This window comes from Micropterus dolomieu, linkage group LG01, assembly GCF_021292245.1.
Source record: "Micropterus dolomieu isolate WLL.071019.BEF.003 ecotype Adirondacks linkage group LG01, ASM2129224v1, whole genome shotgun sequence".
NCBI classification, from domain to species: Eukaryota; Metazoa; Chordata; class Actinopteri; order Centrarchiformes; family Centrarchidae; genus Micropterus; species Micropterus dolomieu.
This window is the reverse complement of record NC_060150.1, coordinates 34,819,166-34,838,539: the sequence shown is the minus strand read 5'-3', so window position 1 is coordinate 34,838,539 and position 19,374 is coordinate 34,819,166. Positions and strand designations below refer to the sequence as shown.

General features: G+C 42.8%; 1 protein-coding gene across 1 annotated transcript in view; it reads left to right on the top strand.

Annotated features, from left to right (window-relative positions):
• Positions 1 to 1,922: 1,922 nt before the first annotated feature.
• Positions 1,923 to 19,374, top strand: part of LOC123981532 (potassium voltage-gated channel subfamily B member 2-like) — a gene marked incomplete at its 5' end in the record, with an annotated part of 82,021 nt that continues 64,569 nt past the window's right edge. Inside the window, 1 exon segment of the mRNA XM_046066417.1 lies at positions 1,923 to 2,466. Coding sequence (XP_045922373.1) covers positions 1,923 to 2,466 — 544 coding nt within the window.

Genomic DNA, 19,374 nt, shown 5'->3' with positions numbered 1-19,374 from the left:
GTGTGTGTGTGTGTGTGTGTGTGTGTGTGTGTGTTTGTACTGTAGCCTAATGTTATGATGTCTCATAATGACATGAAACATCTACATACATCTAAAATCACCTCTCTTTTGCGTCCACGCTTTAGCGGAACGATACGAGCTGGCTTCCGTTAGTTTTAATTTGAAGTATAATCTGCCACCCAGTTGCAGTGAGGTTTTCACCTCTAGGATGTGGTGCAGCCCGTGCGCACCCCTGTGCTCCTCCTTATGTAGTATACAGCGGGACACTCCGTACTTCGCATCTCCAGTTCCTTCCCGTTGCCTTTTACGCGCTCGACGTCTGCAGTACAGTGATGTGAGCCCGTCTTCTCCGCACGCTACAAGCTTGTCTTGGATGAAGGCAGGACTCTTTTGCCAGTGTTCCGATGGCGAAACAGCGCTGGTTGTGTCCCGGTGATCATTTGTAGAGGACCACATCCAAGCCTTTCCCCCCTTGTTTTCTTGACTAATTTTAATCAAAATGTGGGACGCGCGTTCTCAGCGCGGCGCCCGCGGAGTGCTCTCTTCGGTCGTGGCCGCTTGACTGAAGGGAGATCCCGGCTCCCTTTCCCTCCTCTACTCCCGTAGGAACAAGAGGAGTTTGCATGCAAACGGTGGTTTATCTCGGCAAGGTGAGAGAGACTATTTTTCTGTGACTTTAAAAAAAATTTGGATGCCACTTTAAACAGAGTCAAAAACAGAATCGTGCGTTGGCAGCACAGTTTGTGTGAACTGATTTACATAGAAGGTTTTAGATTTTGAAAATCTTTACAGAACACAAAATACGTTGTAGTGTAACAGGTATGCAGTGTTTCTGAATTTATGGGACTGCAGCACAAGTCAAGACATACAGATTACCAACGTGAAGCTGCTTTTCAACCCGTCATTTACACATAAGATTCCATTTGGATTGTAATATTGGCTGCTTTGTGGTAAATGCATAAATAATCTGGCAGTGGCAAATGTAACTAACAATGCTGCATTCAGGAACATCTGCTTATCTCAATTCTGTACTCAAATACAGCTTGTTCCCAATAAAAAATGGTAACTTGCTTTCATTGATTATTAAAGGCTCTCATATTTACAACTTTTTATGTAATTGTAAGGACTTATCCAAATGTAAGGGCATTTTAATCATTGCCTTAAAATAAATAAAATAGCTGTTTTTTTTGTGTGCAAGGATTTATATTTCTGAGAAATTGTGATTATAATGACCAAACATGGCAGGGGAAAATATATATGAAAATGACAAGCCAAATTATATTCCAGAAATTGCTGTCACACACGCCTCCTCCATCCTAATAGTAAGAGAACATCAATGGATTTCAAGGCTTCTTTCACCCCATTTGTTTCCTGACCTGCCACTGAGTCCCATTTTGACCGACAGAGCTGCATAGCTCCAGCAGAGTTCATTGCCTCACTCCGGCTCCGGCCATAACAGTGTAGGAGCGGAGTGCAAACCAAAGCAGCCATATTGACTGTTGAAACAAAATCATTGATTCTGCCTAACACCTTCTTAGAAATGTGATGAGAGGAATCAATAATACTGAGCAGCTGTTACTATTTTTTACTGACTATATATAAAGTACCAGGTGATCGTGTCCTCATGCTGCTTGAAAAGAGAAGATTTTTTTTTGGTTTCTTGCAATATGCTTAACACCAAGCATGAAGAGGGTGTAATACATCAAGTCTTTGATTAACTTTTTAGTCATTTATTATTCATCTCACAAACTGTCTCTCTTGTTTTCTCAGCCATGGAAGGACTTCCCTAAAGAGGATCCAACATAATTCAAACGTTTTTGGACTTTTTTTTTCTATTTTCCTGGGGGGGGGTTGTTTCAATAAGTCTCCTTTTCCATCACCATGGCTGAGAAGCTTGGACCAGCAGGGCTCAAGGCCACCAACATTCGAACCTCTCCCTCCCTACCTCCCGAGCCCATCGACATCATCCGCACCAAAGCCCGCTCCCGCAGAGTTCGCCTTAATGTCGGGGGTCTGAACCACGAGGTCTTGTGGCGGACCCTGGACCGGCTACCCAGGACCCGGCTCGGCAAGCTTCGAGACTGCAACACCCACGAGTCCCTGATGGAAGTTTGCGACGACTACAGCCTGAACGAAAATGAATACTTCTTTGACCGGCACCCGGGGGCATTCACCTCCATACTGAACTTTTACCGCACAGGCAAGCTACACATGATGGAGGAGATGTGTGCTCTTTCATTTGGCCAGGAGTTAGACTACTGGGGGATTGACGAGATCTACCTTGAGTCCTGCTGCCAGGCCCGTTACCACCAGAAAAAAGAGCAGATGAATGAGGAGCTGCGGAGGGAGGCAGAGACAATGAGGGAGAGGGAGGGAGAGGGAGAGTTTGATAACACCTGCTGCCCAGACAAGAGGAAGAAGCTGTGGGATCTCCTGGAGAAGCCCAGCTCCTCGGTGGCTGCCAAGGTAGGGAACCGAAAGTGGACGTGTGATCACACCGCCCCCATCTCACATTTCCTGATCACATTCAAAGCCAAACACTCTGCCTGGATCATAACACATTACAAGCACACTTATTAAAGGCCTACTCCTACCTGTAAAAAATGATCACAAGTTCATCAATTTGAAATCTTGAACAGGCGCGTACTGTACTCTCATCAGGTGTTTTCTTGTGCCATCTGCCTGTTTTCCATCTTTGTAAGTGGCAACAGTTGTTCGGGTTGAATTAAATATACAGGAAGCAGCAGTATTTGGGTAAAAAATTGCAAGGCTGTAATGGAAGAAAAGAAGCAGTAGATGAGGAGTGGAAGTACATGTGTGATGTGCAGGCAAACTTCATTGTACAAACTTCATTCAAGTAAAATTTATAGTTGAAATCACAGCAGGTGCTACATTTAGACTTCATTTGCTTTGACAAAGTAATTGGTAAGTGCGCCAGCTTCTAGTGTTGCTTTCTTTGCAGGGATAAAGTATGTCAGTGTAGACCAGATCTGTCAGTGACTTGTGACACGGCACATCTCTTGGAGGGATCGGTACAAGTCACCGCTCTATTACGTGTCAGTCTTACTCCCTGATTGCATGTGCTCGTTTCTGGATCTGGCTCAGTTAGTCAGCGAAATGACAGGACGATGTCAAAAGTTTGCTGCAGGTGTGTCGATGGGTGCTCTTGTTCTTAGAGCCGTTTACTTTGAGCACATTTAATCTGTTCAAGAAAAACGAGGCAGTCATCATTGCTTCTCCCTTCCCACCTCCCACGTGTTCAGAATGCTGCTGCACCAGTCACGTGCAGGTTTTATTCGTACATGATGAATCATACAGGAATCAAACTACTGTGTAGTAATGTCACAGCTGTCCCTGGTAAAAATGATGACGCTTCTTTCAACTCCTCCCCATTCCATCCCCGCCCTGAGTCCTCAATTAGGTAGGTCAGCCTCAATGAAATCCAATCACTGGTAATTTACCTTTGGTCTCCAGTATCCTGATCTCATCATTGGTCAGTGCAGGGCAGGGCTGGCTGGGATTATATTCCATGTCAGAGGATCATAAACACAGCGTCCTGTGTGTGTGTGTGTGTGTGTGTGTGTGTGTGTGTGTGTGTGCGTGTGTGTGATACCAGAGCAAACGTCATCCCCTCAGTGTGAATAACGAAGCTCCTGATGTGCTGTATGTCCCATGTGGTGCATTTTGCCTCTCCCCTATGAAGCGAAGAATGGTTCCCTTTGGCTGCAACAGTTTGGAAATAATGCTAGCTAGAGTCAATTTCAGACCGCCGGCGCCTTGCGTTGAATTTATTGTGCAGTATTCAGCTTTAAAAATGGTAGAGATATGGTAATGACCCTGAATACGCAGGGCTCAGATCCTTCAATGGGCCTACAATACATGCACTTTCTTCCTGCTTTCTTCCTGCGTGGCTTGTATTCCCCCAAATCAACTAGTGATTTGTGATTGACAAGGATCCCGTGTCAGCTTAATAATTGTATTCAGCCTCCATGGGGAAGCTGCATAGCACAAGAATCAATTATAAGGAGGTTGCCAATTCAAGGCAAAACTCAGGTGACAGCAGTGGGGTAATTTGATATGCTGTGAGATATTTAAAGTGATTTACCTTCTGAATACAGCCACTCATTCTCCAGACACATCTCCAGATTGCTGACCTGTTCACTATTATGCGGGGGAAGCCTGTGAAACCTTGTAGGGAAATCCCACCCTTATTCAAATTGCATTGACATTCTGCTGAGTGCTCTACGAGGAGAACTTGAACGTGAGTCTAATGGCTCAGCCCTGTGATCGCACTCGGGTTATCCACAGCTGAGAGTACATTTGGAAAAAGACTGCCGGGGCTGCCGTCGGATGGCAGCTCCCTGAGGTCAGGGAAGCCTTTTATGGGGCACGCACCGTGCAGTGAGAACCCTTGAAAGCCCTTGACCAAGGAAATGCCATTACTAGGCTGGTACACAGCCGTGTGCTTTTATACAAAGCAACCTGAGCCATTTGTCAAATGCAATCACAGAGTCTTCTGGCATACATATATTCTCTCTCTCCCTCTCTGTCTCCTTTTCTCTCACTCCCTTCCTTTTTCTCTTACACTGCCTTAATCAGTTATGAGAACCCAGTGTGCTGCTTGGCACCTATGGCCCTCTCTGCCCTTAAATAAAGGTTAAGCAAGAGAGGAATGACCTTTTCAGCAGGGTCAATCAAGCTAGGATTACATTAATCAGCAATAACAGCAGTGAATGCTTTTGGGAGTAAGGGCAAGCCTTTGCAGAATGGAAAAGATGGAAACAAAGCAGACATTGCACCAAGAAAAAATGGTCAAAGAAAGCAGCAAAGAAGTCACAAGTGAAGGGAGAGAGGTGTCAGAAAAGACAGTGGCTAGATGAAAGCCCTGAGAGATAGAATCATGTAAGTTACGCCTCAGGATGCTGAGCTAGACCTTGCAAACCTTTTCCAATGAATAATGAATTCAGTGGTCAAAACAAAGAGGACACTGGCTAATGCAGTGGCTTCTCCGTGTTACCACATGACTTTTGGTTGAGTGACCCATCGTGTGAGGAGGAGGAGGGGCAGGACATGCTCAGCATGTCACAAATGCGAAAAGTTCATGTCACAACAAGATGTTCGCAAACCCTCATACTGTAAATGTACACCTACGGCGACCCTTAGTTGAACTGCCATCCCGCATGTGTTTTGGAAATGTTATTGAAAACAGAATTACAAAATTGCAGAGGCTGATCGCCCCAAACAAAAAGATTAAAGTCACATCTGTCAACAGCTTGGATGCCTCTTTCTTAAGTGCTCTGTTCTGATTGTGTGTCTCCACAGCTTATAGCCACTGGTCAAAGATTGTCATGTGCTATTAAGTTATATAAGCATATAGTGGCAATCATATTTAGAACAAAATATCAGATGGATGTTTCCTTACTGTAGGCTATAATTTCTATTAATCCAGTAGAACGTGTCATCCTTGATATTGAGCCAGAAGGATTTGTGCTTCCCTGACCCTCTTCTGTTTACAATGAGTCATGAGTGTTGTTGTGCAGCAAATACACTTAGCACAAGCTCATACAAGGAAGCCATATCCAAATTGCTGGATTGCTGTAAGGAGACTGAATTACAGTGGCTTTTATTTTTCACTGTGTAAATGCGCCATTACCAACCATCATTCCTGCATATAACTTGTAAATGTAGTTTGTAACCTGACAATGTTTTTTCCACTGGAAGTGTCTTTTGTCAGCGTGACGGGAAATGCAATTAGATGCCTCAGATGCATTTCTTTCTGTGTTCAGAAAAGCACGGCCATATGCAGAGAGTGTGTGATAAATATCAGAACCTCACCAAATGTTTGCTACGCAACTTGTGATTTAGTGAGAGTTTCAACATTAACATATGAGTCAGGCTGTGTTCCTGGTATCGTAAATGAATGCTATTAGTTGTTCCATGGATGCCCACTGTGCTCAGTTTTAATATATGTATAGTAGAGTTTGTAAGAGCAGTAAATCTTTTTATTTTTAATTTCTGCCCATGCAAAGCTTCAAGTTAAGCTTGTCAGAATATTAACAATACCATATGAATTATTAAAGCTGTAATAAAGCATCACACTTAGAGACAAAACATTCCCCTGTTTAGGTTTTCTTCACTTTAGAGTCCATTTAGTCTGGGAAACCCTGGAAGATAATGGCTGCGGATTCAGAGCATTGCTTCCACTTGCCAGACACTGCAAGTTGTGTTTTCTTTCCCTGCCCCTCCTCTTCTCCCCACATCAGCCATGTCCAGCTTTGTGCTTGCTCTAAATGTGTATGTGCACCATTACTCTTTCCCTTATCTAATAATCTAGTCTAGCTAGTGGGAATGCTAAGCAATGGGTCTGTATGGGCGCAGACTTGTGCTGTTTGGTCCTCCCACGCATGGGAGCAGCCAAAGTCTGTCCAGCACAGACACTGTTGTTGATGATGATGACACAATGTGAGGAAGCTGTAGCATAATAAGGTACTGTAACAGACACATTTTTTTCATATTCATCTGTCTCAGTGCAGTCAAAGGCACACTGCTGATTTTGTAGTAAATTCAATTAGCACACTGTCTTTAACTCCACAGCAGTAGGAGCTGCCTGTTGTTTCAGATCACCACAGACAGCCTCTTACTCTCCATCTGTCTGTTCCCTTACAGGCTTTTACAGCACTGATGCAAGCATTCGGCCATTTGTGTGTATTGATGTAGTTTCTGATAGTGGGAGAGAAAAGATGAAGGGATGTGGGGATAGGGTAATTGAGGGAGAGGCCTTTAGTCAGCATTAAGTCAAGTCTACAATATGTGCCCATGGGTCAAATTTAAGCAGAAGGTCCGCCGCCTTGAGTTTCATTATCATCCTTTCATCTGTGCATGGATTGTGGTCAGTCTTCAGACGGTTAAATCAGTAGGCATTGGCATTTTGGGGAAGAAATGTTCTCAGCTGTTAGTTTAGTTGCTTTTTCCTTATTTTGTAAAAAGCCTGCACACTGATTGCTGACCTTGGCTGCTGAAATCAGATTTTGATGCTTGTGGATCTATAGTTATGTTCATAAGCCTATCTCGTGTTGTGTATTTCTCTCAAGATGATGATCTTATTTGGCCTTTAGAAGTTCATCAGGATGTATTACAGGAGAGAAGTTTGTCATTTAGGCACACCTTCTCCCTCCTGCAGTCTCAGGAGGGAGAAGTCCTCAGTTACATAAGCTTTCCACCAGGCCTCTAATCAGTACAGCCGAGCATTTAGGCACCAGCACCTAAATCCTCTTTACCCCGCAATCATAATCAGATAAGAGTGAACCTCCTAGATTATAGGTGGCTTGAGTCCTTATAGTCCCTGCATGGGCAGAGGCGGCAGCATTTATCATCTGGACCCCCCAACCACCACTGTCCACTGTTGTCTTTCTTTTCTCCCAATAAGTCACCTGCAACATTAGGATTATCTTGAGTTGAAATCAGGTCTGTAAGGATTTGCTTCAGATCTGAAATGTTCATTATGTAATATCGGGCTTGAAAGGATAGTGGAAGCTTTATAAGGGAACTAATTCAACTCCTTCAAAATGCACTCTGGTGTCTGGTGTTTCATATCTAGTATGCTCAGGCTGTTTCATTTGTTTAAAGCATTTGTGACCGTGCCTTCTATTGTTTTAATGAAAAGTGGCTGATTTGTTGTAGATACAGCGAATACTCACTAGTATGTTCTGCTATTTACTCACTCTAAACACAAATTTCCTCATATGGACAACAACTTGCACGAGTGGTGTAAGCAGTGGATAGAGCACTTTCCACTCTCCACAGTTGTGTTAGTGCTGTTTAAATTTATAGCTATGTTACTAAGCAGCAAATACTAACTTTCAAAACAGTAGCATCTCACGCTTTACCAGGATTGTGATTTCTGTTGACTATGCAATTCTAAAATCAAATCAAATATATGAAATTAAGGCTTGCAGCTTAATTCTAAGCTTTGGATGCATTTACATTATATTCATGGAGTTTATACTTGTGCTGTATGTGCATTTGATTTCTGCCGGTAGTACTGATGCACTATATACAAAAACAAAAATGTGTGTGGCAAACAGTACACAAGGGACACATTAAATCACAGTTCATCACTCAAAAGCAATTTTTAATTTTGCGAGATTATCTCTCACTGTTAAGAGGCTGACTAGATGTCATATGGGTTTTACAGCAGAAGTATCCCAGAGTCATATTTATTAAAATGAAGAGGAGGTTAGGACGCTGCAGCCCGTTATTGATCTAACTTGTATCTGTGAGTTTCACCCTCAGGGTCGAAAGGGAACATTTGAAGTGAGGCAAAGGAAGACAAAGCAAGAGAAAGCTATTGATGCTGCTGAGCAGCAGCAGCATTTAATTTAATTATTTCTGAAAATACTGGTCAATGTGTGCAGTAATTGCAAGACACACCTCCATCCTCTTCTCTCGTTTTGCTTTGCTCGGTACAAAGAACTCACTACTGCTTTCTTCCACTTTCGTGATTACCAGTGGGAAGTTGCATGCAGAGGAATGAAAGTCTGGATGCAGCTCAGTGGCAGTGGCGTCCCCGCAGGGCCTACTGGCCCGTCTTAAGGCTTATTGCACTTGACCATGCACGTAGGAACTCATGAATGAAGATATCATTAAATGAAACTCGCGAGGCACAACTAATCTGCAGAATGTTATCCGCACATTTAAAGGAATAGAGGAAGTGAAAAAAAATAGGCAAAAGTGGATTCATTGGTACTTCAGGGGAACAAGAAAAACTTACTTTAACACAAGTATAGTAAAAACCACATGGCAAGTACAAGCCATGGCTAATGAGTGGCCAGATGGTGTGAGAAGCCTGATGCCTGAAGTCTCATTGGTAATTCTACTGTCATCCTCTGAATACACCCTCACAATTCCTAAGTGAACAAATCTGTTCTGACTAGGGCTGCTACTAAGATTTTTTTCATAATCAGTTAATCTGTCATATTTTTTTGAAGTCATGATTAAGTGTATAAAAAGTTAATCTTCCAGAGGTGAGATCTTCCATTGCTTGTTTTGACAGACCAGCGGTCCAAAACCCAAGGACGTTTAATTTATTGATGATATACAGGGAAAAAAAGCCAGAACTACTGAATGTTTGGCATGTTGTCTTGATAACTGATTCATGTCACAACAACTCCACATAGTGCAGTGTCTGTTCTTTTGGCCACCTGGGGGCAGCAGAAACAAGCTGCGAACACCACAATGATGTTTTAAATTGGGATGGCAAACTTGTTAGCAAACAGCTTGTGACTTCCACATGTAGCAGAGATTGAGCAGTAGTAGCGTTTATTTGGAGTCGTGTTTGTGTCTGGTTGATGAATGTAAGTCCAGTATTCACTCTCACTGTAGCTCTATTTTGGTCACCTCCAACTCCCGGGAAATATTTGTCTCTTTAGCAACAAAAATCAAAATTCTCAGCTGTGTTTACCAGGTAGAGGCGAGTAGCATACAGTACAAATTTTTTTTCCTAAAAACAGCTGTTTGCTGCAGCTGAAAACAGTGCTATGAGAGCAGTTACAGTGAACCAAAAAGGTAAAATCAGAAAACAACAAGGAGTGCAGAGTCAAGAATTGTTTATCTGTTGTTTCATCATTACGAGCAAACCCTCTTGTTGCGAGAGGGTTCTCATATAAATGTAGTCATGTGATCCATTGTTCATAAAAAATATTGATTAGAGCCTCTTTAAGTAAGCATTATTAATGTTCATTAGACTTACATTTCTTGTTTCTATGAGTGGCACACATCATGCCTGTTCAGCCTGCAAAAAAAAAGCTAGGAGATGGAAATTGGCAAAAAGCCCCAGGTCTGAGCACCATCAGAGTGAGACATAAATCCCACTGAAGGCTGGGAGTGGCTGTGGACCAGCAGTGAGCGGCAGTGCTGGCTGGCACTGCCAGCTTGAGTGACACTCTGGGTAAGAGGCTAATGTGTTCCTTCCTCCTTCTGCCTTCCTCGTCTCCTCCCTGTCCTCCTGCTCATTGCCTCCACCTCTGCCTCTTGTGTGGTTTGCTCACCCTGTCTTTTGCCGTTTTCCTCGTCCCAGGAGGGAAATGGCTAGAAAAGTCATCATTCTAAACACTATTAACACCAGGTCTCTATTACACGCTCTGGTGAACCCCCTTCACACACAAACACACTCTATGTACTCGCAGCTCACAGTCAGTTTTCCACATCTCTACACATATACATACAGTAATAATCACGTTATGCCCAGGCGTGCCCATGTGCACACACACGCACAAACACACACACGTATGTGCACACACCTCTTTATCTGCAAACCTTCAAATACTGCTGAGCCAGCTTTCTGTCGGTGCCACAACACAGTGAGTGCCACGCTGTTGTCTCCCTCACTCTCCCCATGCCATCTCTCTTCCACTATCCTTCACCTCCCCTCCTTTCCCTGTTTACCACCTCAGCTGCTTTCATAGCATGCGTTTATATTTTTTTAATCACCAGCTTCCTACTATTCTCCATTTCCTCTTATACCTCAGACTTCCTGCGCCTTTTCATCACTCTACCATGTTCCTCTCTCTCTCTACCTCTCTCTACCTCTCTCTCTCTCTCTCCCTCTCTCTCTCTCTCTCTCTCTCTCTCTCTCTCTCTCTCTCTCTCACACACATTTCTGTCTTTATTTAGGGTGAAAGCTGAATTGTGGTCCTGCTCACCATTCCATCTTGGAAGCAGTAATATGAGAGTGCACTGGTATTCATTGTAGTGGTGTTTTGTTTTGGTTTTTTTTACGTTTTTTGGCTCTATATCAGTCATGTTTGTGACTCAGCACCACTGGTCAGAGAAGAACTTCCTCAGGTGGCTCCATTTTGTGTGTGCTTCCACAGCTGCAACACAGAGGTGCTCTGCTGCTTCTTGATAGAAAAGCTGAATGGCTTTACATGCAATAAATGCAACAAACAATCCAGACACTCACTCCCCTGACCAAGAAAAGCCCTCCAAGGAGCTCTTGAAAGAAAAAATAAGGAAATGTGTAATCAACTTCATTTCACTTGTTTCCTCGGAAAAGCAGTGTTTGTGTAGTTTCCATGGTGACCGTGGTGTGCCATGGTGACTTATTGACACCCAGGGAGCAATTCATCTCTATACAGGCTGTGTGAGAGGCAGAGCAGCTGGTACCTCAGCCCCCACAACCAACCCCTAATGCAAATGTAACGGAAACAATTGTGTCGTACATCATCAGGACAGTTCAAGTCTCGCTGACTTCAACTTGCCCTTAGATTGCTGTTTCACTGGGATGATTTTCTTTTCCCAGATGAAGTGTGTTGAAATAATTTTATCGTTTCTGTCATTTCTACCAAATGCTCTAATAGTTCTCACTGACGTTAAAATGACTTTCTGTTGTCCAGCGAGTGTTCAAATGAGTTCACGCAGTCATTTTCAGAGCCGTGGCTGCAGCTGCTGCAATATGATACGTGAAATACTCCTCTGCTTGAGACTGAAGGAAAGAGAGGAAAGAAGCGGGCAAGTTGAGTTTGTGTTTATGTGGAAGAAAGAGCACGAATGGTGCCTCTGCCTTTCTTGCTCTCCAGGCCAATCAGAGGGTCTCCGGAGCATCAGCAGTAGGGACTCGGTTTTGTAGGATGGAAGAGATTAATTAAAAACTTCTGCTCTATGGAGGAGTCTCTGAGGATGCATAAGAGAAAGGAGACACATAGCAGTGGGAGGTTGCGAAGGGCTGAAACCACTTGTTAGCCATTGCTAAGTTATTGTGATTGGGCAAACACATGTCTTCACATTTGCCTCTCACCACTGCCGCCTCCTCCTCCTCCTCCTCCTCCTCCCCAGTCTTGAGCTTTATCTGTCTTTTTCCTATTTTAGCATCTGTGTGGACCGCCTCGATTTTCATACACCGCCTTCCCCTTTTCCTCGCGCTGCTTTTCTCTTGTGTCATCATGCTGTTGGCGTCACTGTGGGCTGTGTTGCCAGCTGTTTGCTGTCTCCCTGCACCCCAGGAAGTGACAAAAGAAATTATTCCATCTCCTTCTCTTCATTGTGTATGTGGGCCTCCCGTGTCTTCTGCTGAGCCACAGGAGTTCACCTAGTGCTGATCACAGAAACTCTGCCTTGCTTCAAACACTTTGACGCACCTTAAATTTCAGTTTTCCTATATCTGACGTCCATTATGCAAAAATTTCATCACATTTGTTTTATTGCATTTCATTGTGAGCATGATGGCGTTAGCATGTAGCTGTCCCTAGTAGAGCTTCACAAAGCTGCTAGCATGGCTGTAGACTCTAAGTCTTGTTAACAAAAGAGCCCAAATAAAAATAGAATGCATTATTTTGATTAAAAACACAAAATTGTAATACATTTTGTGCTATTCCCCTAGTCAGCTGGGTCCCTCCCACTTACTGAAACCTTTCTGTTACCAAAAGGTCAGAACATTAATCCCCTTTAACAGCTACTTTGCGTGATATTAGACAAAATGTATAGCTTTATATGTTCTCTCTATGCCATTCAGTTTTCATCATTGTCAAACACGTCACATCATATGTGCCCTCAACTGGAAGTGTCCATCTGTGTCTAGTCAGGGACCAAGGGGCACTGATACTTTAGATCCCTAGTGTGACTGTAATCATCTTACTGCCATTGGAGGAAAGGACTCGGCTGGCTCGAGGGCACGCAGGGATGAACACGCACTCAGATCATGTGACCTATGTGTCAGTGTCAAGCAGTAGGCCAAAGGTCCAGTGTCTGACACAACTGAAAGGTCACACTGCCTTGGTTTTGTTTGGTGTATGTGCGTGTGTGTGCGTGTGTGTGTGTGTGTGTGTGTGTGTGTGTGTGTGTGTGTGTGTGTGTGTATGTGTCTTCCAAGTCAAAAAAGAATGGTAACCCTGCAACTCTCCTGGACACCACACATTTCTATATTGTTTTGTACTGGCAGCTGCAGAGGGATCTGTCATCTATTGCTGCAGGATCAGGGAAGATTTTGGTCTGTTGGGTGTTGACATTTGGTTGAGGCCTTGCCAATCGATAGGATGACTCTCAGGTATTGACTGGTGTGCTGAAAAGGCCCACCTGTCTCTTTGTATTTGGGAGTGCAAGGCTGTGCAGTATTTACAGTGCAAGTGTCATCCAAGAAACACCACTGGCCAAGCACACTATGGCTGCACTGGTGCTTTTACGTGCTTGTGTTTTTCTGATATTTGCTGTTTAGCTCGCTCGGCTCCAGCAGATATTGTGTATCTATGTCTGGATTCTTATATTTATTTTTTCAAAACTTGGTGCTACTTTTACAGCAGCTCAGCTCTTTCCTCCATGGCTATCTGTGCTACCCCTTTGGTGGCAGTTGATTCTCTTTGTACCCTTCTATAATTATACACATCTCTGGTGTGAAATGTGCTTGTTCGACTCTTCTTCACCGCCTTTCATCTTACCCTTGTGTCCTTCAGTCACCCTTGCTCCCAAATCACTTCTTCATCCTCTTAAGTCTCCTCTCGTGTTTCTTACCAGACACACACTAATAATGTGTGTATGTGGGATTTCTCCACTTATTTGTATTTAATTTTCAGTGCATGCAGGCATAGGAATCAGCCAAACCCAATAGAGTTCCCTGCATCGGGACTTACCAGTTCTGGCCACTGTTTCTGGCACTGGCACAACTAAAGATTTTTAAAGTATACTTGTTTTGTAATAAATCCCCCTTAAGTAGCGTGACAGTGTCTAAAAGCCACCTAGCACTCTTAAGCATCCCTAGTTTTCGCATCCTATTCCAAGGTATTGAATAAGGTGTCTGAGAGTGAATAACAATACTAATGTTGATGGATGACTGTTGATATAAGGCAAAGTAGCGCCGGCCTTTGTCACATTTCCAGGGTTGCTATTCTCGCCTTTTTGAGTGGTTGCTTTCACCCGCCATACAGTAAGTAGTATTGCTCTATTTGGATCAAGCTACTACCTTTTTATAACTGCATTAATATTGCCTTAAAAGTCACCTTATGCCACAGAGAGACATCATGAATCTTAGTATTTACACTGCTAAACACTTAGAGGCAGATGCGAAGGAAAGCTCACCTCTAAAAATACCAACCAGTCCCACCACATTACAACACATTGAGTAAACAACAATGTGTAATCATGCAGAGAATTCTGGTTAGTCCCTGGGAATACAGGGAGAGATTAGGAGGTCTCATTTAAACATATAGCTGCATTATGAATGGGCAAAGGCTAATGCGGATTATAATGGGAAGCGTTAAATCGGGTAAGGCAATGGTTCATCCACCCGTGGATGCATGATTCATCTTTTCTGTGTGATTACAATATGTATTTATTCCCTTTCTTCACATGTCACAGCTGATGGAATTCTGGCCTTTAATCTTTGTTCAATTCAGCTGCGACAGTGTGGAATTTTATAAAGTGACGCACTTCCAGTGTGACCTTTTGGCTGTGTATGAAAGGGGTATGTATGTCTCAGTAGGCATATTAATTTATCCAAGGAAGGTTAAAATCAAGGGGAACTGGGCTGATTTTAAAGAGGTCATATTGTGCTTTTTGGCTTTTTCCCTCTCCTCTTTAGAGTTATATATCTTTTTTGTGCATGTTATAGGTTTGCAAAGCGAAAAAGCCCAAAGTCCACCCCAAAGAGAGTTCCCATCTCCCACAGAAAACACTGAACTGTCTGAAAACAGCTCATTTGTAGTCCAGCATTTTCCTTTTGTTCTCTGTGACATCACAGCAAAATGAGCGTCATAATGCTCGCCAAGCAGCTAGTCCGACACGCCCTCAAATCCATCGGTGGAAAAACACATTGATCTGCAGCACACAGTGACAAGACGTCTGCCTGCTGTCTCTCCTCTCCCTTCCAAAATTAGCTACCCTCCAGGCAGTGAATGGACATAAAGTTGTTACTGTGATGTAGAGACAGAGCTCAGTTACAATGTTATGGATGAAAGATATATTTGTTACAGATTAATAACTCACCACTCTGAAACTCTTGCTCCAGTACATGTTGCTAAGCTGGTAAAGGCATATACAGCTGAACCGAAGCCGTGTTTACTGCTTCTCACGACCTGCCCTACTTTGCTTCGGATTGGCTAGTAGTCCTTACCTAGGAAGTGCAACGAAGCGTTCAACACACAGGGTGAAAAGAGGAGCTGCAGCAATGTGCAGTATAACAAAAAATATGTTGTTTAACCTATGACCTGGATGACTGAGAACTTTCTCAGACATATTAATTTAATTTTTAAGTAGTCTCAAGCATACAGGAGTACATACACACAGGTACATGTATGTACAGACTGAGGAATATTCAAACAAGACAGGTGAAAGGTACATGGTGTCAGTTTCATTTTCCATTCCTTAGTACATGGATGTAGTCATCAACATTCAACGTGTATCTGTATTTTCTTTCACATGTCAATTTATTTAACATTAAAACATATGTTTTATTTTTGTCTCATTCCTCCACTTGAGGTCCACTCCTTCACTTTGCTCTTCTATCTGAGTTTACCACCAGATTTACAGGTTTACACAGCTGACGGATCTCCTCAGAGCTGGAGGAAGGTGTCTAGAGAAACAGCACACACTTTGGCAGTGGAAAGTTGTGGCAGAGGAATGTTGTTTATGTTTAATAGTTTAAAAGTTTAATAAATATTAATTTAAAAATGTTTACCATTTCGCCATGTTTAAGAGTTGTGCCGATTTAATCATGGCGGCATAATTTGTCTTACTCTTTCCTAATTGAAAGCCCATGTCTGTCTTCTTGCTAGGATTAACTCTGGTGTCAAGAGGTATAAATCTAGCCTCCTGTCTGTCTGACTGACAGGCAGACACACCCCCAACCTGATGTGCAGCTACCCTAATCCCCTCTGACGACACTACAGAGTCAGAGGACAGAAATTAACTGCCCTGTTACACTGTGTCAGCTGCAACGTCCTGCCTGCCTGCCATTGCAATGATCACGTACTTATGACGATGGTGAATCAATTAGCATTTCTGGTATACATCAGATTAACACTAAACAGGACCAAAGGCAAGCTCATTAAAGTGGTCTGTTTTAGCTTGTCTGATAGAAGGCCAAGCAAAGGCTTAATGGAAGAGGGTTAAAGTTGTTGAGGGACACTTTGGATTGCCGGGGTTCACAGCCTAATCTGGAGAGATTGTATTTTCTGTCTCCAGGCTGAAACAAAATCAAGATAGGAACAGGTGGAGGTGGACATAAATGAAAATAAATTTATATATTTAAAGCTGCTCTAATCAATATTTTTGTATTAACAATGGGGAAGGTTACTATGAGTAATCTGAAAGGTTTTGCTTGTTGTGACTAATCCACAACGATATTTATCACCCAACTTTGTAGTTTCCCTCAACTCTGCAACACATATTAGCATATTACAACTTCACCCTCACTGCTCTCATCAGCATTATTTCGCCGCAGGAGACAGTTATTTAAACAATAAAGCTCTAAAAATCATCTTTACACTGCTACAAACAGCAGACAGACAAAGCTAGTGACTAGCTGGTGAAAATAGTGGAGCATTTAGCAGCTGAAGAGCCAGATGTTTCCCTCAGGAGCTAAAAAGAGAGTGAGTGTTGAACTTACCTGTGTTAGGTCACCTGAAACACAACTCCAAATTACAGTAATGCTAATGTTGCTCTGTATCTGCTTTATGTAAAAATAGACAATTATTTGCTAATATGTCATATCAGGTATCATCCCGGGGATAAAAATTAATTAATTTTTTAATGTAACCACAATGGGCTATAACGTTCTTCAGCCACACCTTATTTGCCATAAGAACAATATTTCATTAAACTTTGTTTTTGGATTATGCAGAATTGTCCAAAATCTTCTCTGGCAATGGTTCAGATAACCAGTGATACAGACATATTTGAGGATGTGTACGTACATGCATGTTCACTTGTGTTTGAGTATGTTATAATGTGTGCATTTACATGCATGTGTGCCCACATTTCCGGCTGTTTTCAGGTGGGTAGCCTGCATGTCTGTAGAAGCAGGCTTTGTTTGAGAGTCATCTCATTGGTCCCCACAGGGCCCTTCCCTGAAAGATGCTGTGTACGCAGCCTGCAGATTACATTAGTGCCCACTGCGTACATGTGTATACAGTGTTCGTGTGTGTGTGTGACTGTGTAGAAGTGTAAATGCAGCACACTGTAGCCAGCCATGTAGAACACTGCGTGGGCAGTATCATGCAAAGCATGTTGCAGTTTGAGTGCTCTGCAGCAAGTCTGGAGCTCCATTCACAAGAATACATTAAATACCATTTCAATAGTAAATGTCAAACAAATTTCCACTTAGTTCTTTGTCCTTTAGATTAAACATGAGCTGTGGTTGAGCAAACATTTTGCTGAGACAGTTTTTTTTCTATGAATAGTATGATAATGAAATCTGCAATCTTATAAGCCGTAGATATCTGATTTGTACTCTGACAAAGCAGTCATTTGTATCTGGTAGCACCAGTGAAGTGCTATTCTAAAGGAGGAGTTAGTAAGGGGGACGTACTTTGATATGAAATATTGATAGCCAAGACATTTACTTGAATTGCAACAAAGTGCTCGCAGACAGAAACAGGGAGATTTGGCTTAAGAAAATAAAAGCTAGAGCAAAGACTGGGAAATACCATAGGCAGAGAGAGAGCCTAACCTCAGTGTGTCAGAGGTTGGAGGGACAAAAACCCGTTATGTAGAAGTACGGTAGACACGTCTTCACAGGGATGGCGCTTTGGTTAAGGTTGTGACTCTGTGACCATAACAGGGATGTGGCTCCTATCCGCAAAATTTTTACTGATAGCTCCAGGGCTCCTCTCCTCTCTGGCTTGCAACTGCAGCCAGACTCAGCCTCATAGTGTGTTTGTTGCTAGGCCACATATAAGACTGACCATGGAAGGAAAGCACACTACTGAGGTGCAATCATTAGTTCCTAAATAATTTCCCAACTCCATTTATTTGACGTTTCTTTCGATCCAAGCATTTCATCAATATTGCTGTCAAATGAAATAATGTTGTATGTGGCGATGTGAACTGGCGAATACCCCATCTCCCGCTTGGCCACTGCAGATCGAGGTAAATGTTTAATGACCATGTGTGTTTAGCCTGTCCTTTGATGTGTACCACTCTTTGAAAAGCACTCTTGATTTATGTTTCCCCAACCATGAGTGGATGTACGGTAATCTCCCATCTTACCTGTCTCCCCTTCTTCGCGTTTTTTTACCTGACCATCCTTTGCCTTGTGGTCTCCCTTGGTTTGAAGTTCATATCTTAGGTTGTACCTCATATCTCTGTTTACATATATATATATATATATATATATACTCTATATATCAGACGTATTTGCATTTAGCTGACTTGGCTGAAATATGACAGGGTGTAATTTACGTTATTACAAACAATGCCACAGAATAAAGTCAGTGTGTCAGGTTCAGTTTGGGACTGGGACAGTGAGCTGTCTACACATCAGGGAATATGTAATCTGGAATGTGATGCTGTGATCCACTGTACCTGCACACAGCCCATGCATTTATTGATGCTATAAAACACCAGTACATCCCTTTTTGATTGTTCTCATTCAGTTCTTTATCTCTTTCCAACCGGCTACTTTATCTGTATTTCTCTTCTTTTTCTTCCCTTGATGCCAATCCCTTTTTTACTGGCTTCTATTTGCTTCCACCCACAAGCCCACCCACTGTCCTCTGCTCCTCTATCCAGCCGAGAAAAGTGCCCTGCATTTTACATCTCCCCAGTGGAGGACACTGCATGCAACCTCTCATCATCCCAAACAGAACGTTACATTTGTATTTAGAGCTAGTTAATATTTCATGCAATTGTGCCCGAACATTTTTCTTGTTCTTTAAAAAGTGCATCCTCTACCCCTTAGTGAACTTAGGCCACAGGCCCGTGCTGTAAGAGTACAAGTCATCGCACCACCTAATCTGACGCCACCGCATAAGACTACTTAGGCAAATTAACAAGTGAGCCGTGCGTGAGGCGCTACTAATCTGGCATAAACATAGAGTGGGCTATTAAAGTTCAGTTTCCACTGCGACAAGTCAAATTTAGCGCAGTTAGAGAAGTGTATGGATATCACTTTATCATCCTGATAACTTAATCCCTTCTCTGTGTAGCGATGCAAGAGGCAGAGATGGAGGGGATGGAGTTGGAGGTTGGAAGGGTGTGAGTATGTATTAATAAGCTCATGGAACTCTGGCTGGAGCAGAGCAAGTATGCAGCAAATATTGCATACTTCTGGAGATACGGGAAGGTGATGGAGAGGGAATGACCGTGATGGGCTTTGAAAGTGATGGATGGCAGTCTGTGTTTATGCTTCTGGTTAAAAAGGAATATTTTCAAAAAAAAAAAAAAAAAAAA